Below are 8,620 nucleotides of genomic sequence, written 5' to 3'. Positions count from 1 at the left end.
ATGGGTGGCTGCCGAGTGGGAATGGAGAAAGCAATTGTGATGGTGATAGTGTGGGTCCCACGATATTTTTTATGTGGCTTTATTTTTGTAACTTTATATATATATTTTGTGTGTGTTGTGAAGTGGAAAGAAAGAGAAGGTGTGGTGGAAATTAGAGATAAGGAGGAGATGTGAGTAGGTGGCCGAAGTGGGAAGAGAGAATTTTTTTTAATGATGGTGGTGTGTACTTGCGGGGCCCACAATGTTATTATTTGGGCTTGACTTTTTGACTTTTGGGCAAAATTGTTTTGCCTTCACATGGTATATGAAATGATAAGATTTTGGCAAATCACTTTTTGACTTGAACTTGATTTCTCTATGTGGCTTTTGTAAGCTGAAAGTGGGATTGTGTGGTGATGAGAAGGAGAGAGAAATGGGTTCAACTATTTTATTGCAAGGTGTAATTGTTTTGTGTGGTGGGCTGAGAAGTAGAGGGAGCAGGTTGATGAGAGAAGGAAAAGTTGTAAGGATTTGGGACCTACTTGGCCTTTGCTTAGCTTTTTGCATGTGGGGTTTGTTGGCTGATTTTTTTTGTGAAGTTAGTGAAATTGCTTATTTAAGCGTGTGTTTTGTGCACTGACAGGTATTGAAAGAAAGAGAGCAAAGTTGAAATACAGAGAGAGTTTGCAGATAGAGGGCTGAGAGTTTGAGGACAGAGAAGAGCTGAGTTTTCAGAGAGGGCCGGAGGTTTGCGGACTTGGTAATCTAGTGAGGAAATTCTTTTTCAGTGTAGGGTTCTCTATACCTTGAATGGCATGGGGTGGTTTTGCTTCAATGATTTTTATTAAATGTTTTAATTAAATGCATATCTATTTTGTTTATATACTCACATGAATATGTATGTTTTGTGAAGCTGTTTTATTAAACCTCCATGAAATTCTTGTTATGGTTTTTCCTACCGGGACTTTTGTCTCACCACCCTCCAGTTTCAGGTACCGAGGATGAACGGGGATTGCTAGATTCAGGCTTAGATGGAAGAGTCGGCGTTGTAAGATTTAATTTATTTATTTGGAGAATTTTTGTGTACATCGAGGAAATTGATTTTGTATAAAAGAGGGCATTTTTTTAATGATCATGGGTGTATTTTGATTTGTATAAATTGAAGATTTTGTTTGAAATTTCGGTTAGTGATAGATGATACTGAGGATATTAGGAGACTAAAGGTAGATTTGGCCAAGGAATTTGAAATTGAAGACTTGGGTGCCCTGCGATATTTTCTAGGTATTGAAGTGGCTTGCTCAAAGTAGGGAATCTTTGTTTCATTGAGAAAGTATATACTTGATCTTTTAACTGAGATAGGGATGTTAACCTACAAGCCTGTGGATACTCCTATCGAATAGAATCATAGATTGGGTGAACAAACTGATGATACACTTGCTAACATAGAGAGATATCAAATGTTGGTTGGAAAACTAATATATTTGGCTCATACACGACCTGATATAGCTTGTGCAGTGAGTCTTGTCAATCAGTTCATGCACGAGCCACGTTAAGTTCATATGCAGGCAGTAGAGAGGATACTCAAATACTTGATATCAACACCTGGTAAGGGTCTTTTGTTTTCTAAACATGATTACTCTGTAGTATAGGCCTATACAAATGCTGATTAGGCGGGTTTTATTTCGGATCGAAGATCAACTACAAGATATTGCACATTTGTGGGTGGCATTAATCTAGTTACTTAGTGGAATAAGAAGCAATCGGTTGTGGCTAGATCTAGTGTCGAGGCTGAATTCAGAGGTATAGCCCACGGTGTCATGGTGTATGTGAATTATTATGGTTGAAGATTCTATTGGGAGAAATGAGGATTGCTTGTCAAAGTCCTGTGAAGCTATATTGTGATAATAAAGCAATCATTAGCATTGCTCATAATCCTGTGCAACATGATTGGATTAAACATATTGAGATTGATAAACAGTTTATCAAAGAGGAGTGGTGTGATTTGCACTCCTTAGCTATGTGAGGACCGATGATCAACTTGCTGATATTTTGACTAAAGGAGTCTCTAGCAAAGTGTATGTTCATTTATGCTCTTGCCAAGTTGAGAATCCAAAACATTTATTTTCCGGTTGAGGGGGAGTATTGACATATATAGATAATTAGTTATACTATTGACTATATAACTGTTAAAATATATAGATAATTAGTTGTACATGTGTTGATTAACATAATTATAGGAGCTGACTTTTAGCCTTTAATTTCTTTCCTTCTTAATTTGTAATTATTTGTGTCCTATTTAAATCCTCCACAAGGAGAAGAGTATGCACGGTAAATTATTCCTATTCTTTTATGTGCCTTTAACTATAATCTTAAACAAAAATAATACCATGTGCTGATATGGTAATTATATTTGAATATGATTCTAGTAATAACAATTTCCAACTGACATCACTTTTCTTAAAACAAAATCGTATTTCCCTCTAATCGGCTAATGCCATGTGGCCAATCTAAAATTTTATTTTAAGGTGCAAACACCAGCTAATCGTTTTCATCCTCAATTCGATATTTTTAGGTAAAATCTTAATTTTGATTATTGATTTGACATTCAATCCTTTTTGTATAATTTTTCTTCATAAGTTATGAGGACATTTTCATTATTTAGATTTTGCTTGTTTCCAAATGGTTACTCTCAACTTTTGGTTTTAATTCGAGCGAATGACCTAGATTAAATTCCAATGTAATAATAGGTGTTCAACATTAAATTTTTTCTATGAATTTTAGTATTGTAACAACTCAATTTGCCGAATTCATCACTAAAATGCTGGTATTTTGTTGTTCCCATGAAATTTATTCGCTCTTTAATTAGACTTTCAGTAGTTAGAAGTTAATTTCAAGAATTTTTTGGTATTGACACTATATTAGTTACTAATTGCTGTTTGCATGTGATATAAAGCTATTACCTCCTGTACCAGTGAATAAACTTAAAGATTGCATCAATTTGTATGCTATACTTGGCATTCTTTTTATTTTTTTCTAATATACTTGGCATACTTACATATCATACAAATTGATATGGTATATGAAATATATTTCTCTTAATATATATATATATTTAAAAGGGAAAATTACATATAAATGGAGTCAAAGTTTCATATTTACTTAGAGACTGAGTCAAAGTTCCATATTTCTCTAAAATGGATTGCTGAGGTGGCACATGATTTTTTACTGTTTAAAAAATTGTGGTGCCTAAAATGCTCTTCCCTAATAAAAAAATAGTGCCTTCAGTTCAAAAAAGTAGTACCTTCAATTCAAAAAAGTAGTACCTTCGGAGAAAAAGTAGTACCTTCGCGAGTGTTTAAAAAACATGGTATCTGGACGCCAAAAAGTAGTACCTTCAGTTCAAAAAAGTAGTACCTTCGAAGAAGGGTATTTTAGGCATCACAATTTCTAAACAGTAAAAACCCATGGGCCACCTCAGCAATCCATTTTAGAGAAATATAGAACTTTGACTCAGCCTCTAAATAAATATGGAACTTTAACTCCATTTATATGTAATTTTCCCTATTTAAAATTCTAAAATTGTGTTCATATATAATCCGTTGCCCCAATTTAGTCGCTCTTCTATTACATTTAATCCTTTCTTTTCCATCTTTTAACTATTCTCCCTTTTAACGGAGGATCACAGATTAATTTGGTTTCCTCGTACCGCCACACCACAACCAAAGCAATTTGAGGAGAATATATAAAGCACAGAAAACACTTTTGTGATTTTTTAAAGCCGTGGAGAGAGTGAGACTATGATCTTCTCCTCCAACCCCAGCATGCCACGTAGCTCCGGATACATCCCCTTCCTTATCTCCGCATACACCTCGCCGTCCCACCTTCTCTTGCCCAATTCCTCCCCAAGGCGCACCGCAGCCTCCACCGTGCCCTCCACGCTACCGTGCGCCGAGTGCACAATCCGCATAGCCACCGCCTCCTCCGCCTTGACCTTCAACGCTCTCAACAGCAAGTCGCGGCGAGCCTCCGCCAAAGCCACCTTCGACCTCACCAGTGCCATGAAGTAGTCCGGTATAGTCAGCCCTATGTCGAGCTCGCCCATGTAGAGCACGCCTCTGTCGCTCCTCATGAGGACGTAGTCGTGGCTCATCGCCAGCATCGACCCCGCGGCAATGGCGTGTCCGGTCACCGCAGCTATGGTCGGCATCGGGAGGGCCAACAGGTCAGCGACAATCGGCCTGAAGAGTTCCACCAGCTGGAGAAGCCGGTTTTTGGAGGCCGAAGCAGAGCCGGCAGCTTGGGCCCACTTGAGGTCGAAGCCGTGGGAGAAGAACTTGCCTTGCGCTGTGGTGATTAAAACCGAGCCGCGAGTGGACTGTGACTTGGCATCGGAGAGAGCCGAACGGAGAGAGGCTATGAGTGTAGGGTTTAACCGGTGCTCGTCGTCTCCGGTTAGGGTTAGGAAGAAGATGTTCCCGCGCTTCTCCAACGTACACATGGTGGTGATCTGATCTCGGGCATGGAAATGAATGTATGGGTTGGAACGGATGCAGAAAAAAACAATAAAATTGATTATGCGTACATGTGATTGGGCGGGACGAATATCCAATTGTTATCCATTATGTCCATTTGCACATATATATATATATATATATATATATATATAATTTTTTTTGTTTTTTTTTTTCTCAGTTTTTTCTCCCTTAAGCACTTGTATTGACTCCACAAATTAGGAGTGCGGTGGAAAGCAGACATTTAGAACCTATTTTTTAAATCTCTGTCAATCTTACTATGCCTCATTTGCATTTTTTTTTTAAAATTTTTACATATAAATGTACTTATGGTTATGGAGCCATATTTATTATAAAGTTAAGTCAAAGTCTGATAGTTTCAATAAAAAATGAGGTTGACCCAAATGCTGATGTGTACGTGGTTTTTACTGTTCATTTTAATTTCTTATCTAAAATATCCTTTTACTTTTGAATCAAATTGCATTACTACACCCTTTCTCTTTCCTCTTCTGCAGTTCGTTTTCTCTCTACTCTCTCTCATCAGACCAAATCTCATTATACCGCCCCTTTCTCTATGACCATTCTCTCTCTACTCAACTGAAACCCAACAATTCAATCTCCTACCACTCTCTCTTTAAATTGAAAATCAGAAGCAAAACAGAGCTTAAGTGTAACAACCAGATATATATTGTGTATATATATATATATATATATATATATATATATATATATTAATTTTTGAATTCATGTTTATCCATATAATATATATCTATGTCGAATTATGAGGGTTATCGTATAATGGAATTTGAGAGATATCAGGCTATCAGTTTAGTTGATTTTTATTTTTTATTTTTTTTATTTATTTTAAGAGTCCATATAGAACTCAACTACTAGATATATATCTAGACTTGGTGTATCGGCATTATTTTTTTTTACGGGCAATACTATTCTGTGAGTAACGAAGAGGCTTAAGCAGATTCCATTGTCAGGCAAGTTAATTCTTACTTATATCTTGTATATAATTTTGTGATTGACAGTAAGATGATTATCTATGAATTTTTTTATATCACTCATGATGTTTCATTTTGGTTAGAGTAGTAGAAATTGTATATATAAGTCTTGAATCTGGAAGTGACTTTTCTTAAATTGCAAAGCTGCTATTTATTTCATCTGCAGGCTAGATCTTATATACAAAAATAGATTGTTTCTTTATTATGGATTTCTTGTAAAGAGGGGTGATGTTACTAGTATGATTTATGAAGTATGGTAATAAGGATTGTTGGTGGATTACTTAATGCTATTTATGTTAGGCGAGAATTTGAATGATAAAGCATTATTTTTTGATGATATGAATTAATGATCTCGGTAATTATATAATATAGTGATTAATAAATCTGATCATTGTATAGGTGTTATAGTTGAAGGTTGACTGGATACAATATATATATATATATATATATATATATATATATATATATATATAATTCACATGACAGATTGTTTACAAGGATGGACTCATCATTCTATTCTGGGTACATGTGCAAGTTTTTGTTAAATTTATGTATATATGTTTACATAAGTCAGTAGGTATTGAAAAAGGTATAGGTATTTTTATATGTTTACATAGGTTATTGAATAGTTGCTTGTAATGATGATGCTGGCAGTAGGAGTCTTTGCCAAAATTTATTGTACGTAAATAAGGTTGTTGATTGTTAGATAAAAGGGAAAGATGGAAATATGGGTAATGATGGTGCAAATCCACTGGAGGACCAGGTGATCAAATTAATTGTGTGCGTCACAGGAGTGTTTTTTGTTTATGAATTCTGTCTTTGGATTAGTTTCGTTACAGAGGTTGGATTTGGGATCACTTGTGTGTGTGCAGACTACCGACAGAGGTATATATATATAGTTTATGTTCGGTCAATTGGGTACCAAATGGTAAAGAATTAATTTTGGCATAATAGGTTAAGAATGGGTATCGAGGAAGATGAGTACAGTTAAGGGAAGAACAATTTTGAATGATATTGAGGTTGAAATTTAGAGTATAGTTTTGTAATTTATTCTAGGACTATGCGTTGGTATTAATTAATTAATTAATTAATTAGTGAATGATTAATTAAGGTGTTGGATAAATTCATGATATTATGAGTAAAAGTTGATTAAGTATATTTAGTGTTTAATTAAAGAGATTAAACTAGTTGGAATGGTAGTCTGGGACTTACCCAATGATAAGTTTGTTGAGCGCAGTCAGGGACTGTCTTCGGGAGTGAAATACTCTTTTGTTATGGCCATTGGGCTAAAGGTGCCCTTAGTATGTGGACGTGGTCAGGGGCCATCTGGGTGAGTAGACGTACAACCCAGCCACATGTGTATATTTGGTAGTCAGGGACTACGCAATTTACACCATTTATTTGGAGTGGAGCCAGGGGCTCATGTGAGGTAATGGCATTAAAAACGCCAACTGATTGAGGGGAGCCAGGGGCTCATGTGAGGTAAGCGGGAATTTTAGTAATTTAAATTCTAGATGGGTTACAATTTTCACAGGTTGAGTTAATATTATAGAATGACGATGTTTAGTAAATATTTCGCGGTCACTTATATATATATATATATATGGATTTTAAGTAAGGATTAGCTTGCTGAACGATGATAGTGTTTAGCAATTTCTTGCTAAGCTTGTGAGCTCACCCCTTTATTACTTTCAGGTGCATATGGATTAGCTTGCAAAGGAGGCTCAGTGAGAGAAGGAGATTTCCGGATTTCTACATTATGATTTTGTTATTGTTTCTTAGTGAACACTTTGTAATAAGATTCACTTAGTTGGTGGAATTTTGAATTAGTTGGGGATGTAATAAATTTCATTTGGATTGATAGATTTTTGAATAAAAAATGTTTTCTTATTGATTTAATCATGGATTATGGTGGATGAATGATGTGAGTCACGTACCAAGTTTTAGTATAAGACAAGGGTTCTTGTGTTAGAATGTGCGGGGCGTGACAGTTTGGTATCAGAGCCTGACCCAGCCGGAAGTGTGCCGACGAGGACGTCGGGCCTCCAAGGGGGGTGGATTGTGATGAACTTGTGGACGGGTGTGTCGTGGGCGGGTGCAAGAGACACTGTCAGGCTACCACACTGGCGAGCTACGGGTGCACAAGTCCCACATCGCCTGGGTAGAGGAAAGGTGAAGTGCTTATATGTAAGTACATCATCTCCAATTGGTATGAGGCCTTTTGGGGTGAAGCCCAAGAGCAAAACCGTGAGGGCTCAGGCCCAAAGCGGACAATATCATACCATGTGGTGGAGTGGGTCGTTACAAATGGTATCAGAGCATAAGGTTTAAGAATCCTAGGGTGAAGGGAATGTTGTAAGAATGGAATTTAAGATATGAAATGTGTTATGAAATGCGTAGATTATCTGCTTCCGTAGCATGCTCCATCTTAGGTTTGATTGATCGTTAAGACTAATGATTATATCATTTTTCATTAAATAGGATGTCGGGAGCTGGTAGAGGCCGAGGACGACCTGCTAGAGGCAGAGGTCAAGGAGGCGCCGATCAGGGTGGTGCAGGCCGTGGCATGGCTCAGATGGATGAGGCACTTCAAATGCCGAATCCTAATGCGGAACAAGTTCCCATGACTACATACATAAGGGACATACGTAAATTAGGAGCTATTGAGTTCGTTAGAGCTGCCGATCCACTTGATGCCGAAAAATGGATCGATGACATGGAAAAGTATTTTGAGATGATGGACTGCACTGAAGTGCAGAAAAGGATGATAGTTGCATTTTTCTTGTCGGGTGAGGCGCGCCAGTGGTGGCAGACCGTGACTAGGACTACTGTGGACATAGCCACTATGACTTGGGAAGAATTTAAGACACGGTTCTATGAAAAACATTTTCCGCGGTCCGTGAGAGAAAAGAAGGGAATTGAATTCATGGAATTAGAACAGAGCAACACAATGACGGTTAGTGACTATGAGACAAAGTTCACGGAACTCTCTCGGTTTGCTCCTCACATAGTGGCTAATGAGGAACATAGGATTCGAAAGTTTGAGTGGGGTTTGATCTCCCATGTTAAAAGATTGGTAGTTGGGCATAGGTGTGACACTTATGCAAAGGTTGTGGAATG

At 37.2% G+C, this 8,620-nt stretch overlaps 1 protein-coding gene and 1 long non-coding RNA gene across 2 annotated transcripts; one reads left to right on the top strand and one right to left on the bottom strand.

Annotated features, from left to right (window-relative positions):
• On the top strand, nucleotides 1-2,321 carry LOC132311392 (uncharacterized). Its single transcript, XR_009482951.1, has 2 exons — nucleotides 1-768; nucleotides 966-2,321. It is a non-coding gene; the product is annotated as an uncharacterized LOC132311392 (long non-coding RNA).
• Nucleotides 2,322-3,543: 1,222 nt separating this feature from the next.
• On the bottom strand, nucleotides 3,544-4,613 carry LOC132311389 (enoyl-CoA delta isomerase 2, peroxisomal-like). Its single transcript, XM_059809290.1, has one exon. It carries the CDS (start codon nucleotides 4,475-4,477, stop codon nucleotides 3,752-3,754), a length of 726 nt encoding a protein of 241 aa, XP_059665273.1. The 5' UTR covers nucleotides 4,478-4,613; the 3' UTR covers nucleotides 3,544-3,751.
• Between the last annotated feature and the right edge of the window lie 4,007 nt (nucleotides 4,614-8,620).

Source organism: Cornus florida, unplaced genomic scaffold (genome assembly GCF_030987335.1).
Source record: "Cornus florida cultivar Cherokee Brave unplaced genomic scaffold, ASM3098733v1 CherokeeBrave_3.0.0_Hap2_Chr06, whole genome shotgun sequence".
Lineage (NCBI taxonomy): Eukaryota > Viridiplantae > Streptophyta > Magnoliopsida > Cornales > Cornaceae > Cornus > Cornus florida.
This window is presented reverse-complemented; position numbering and strand designations above follow the sequence as displayed.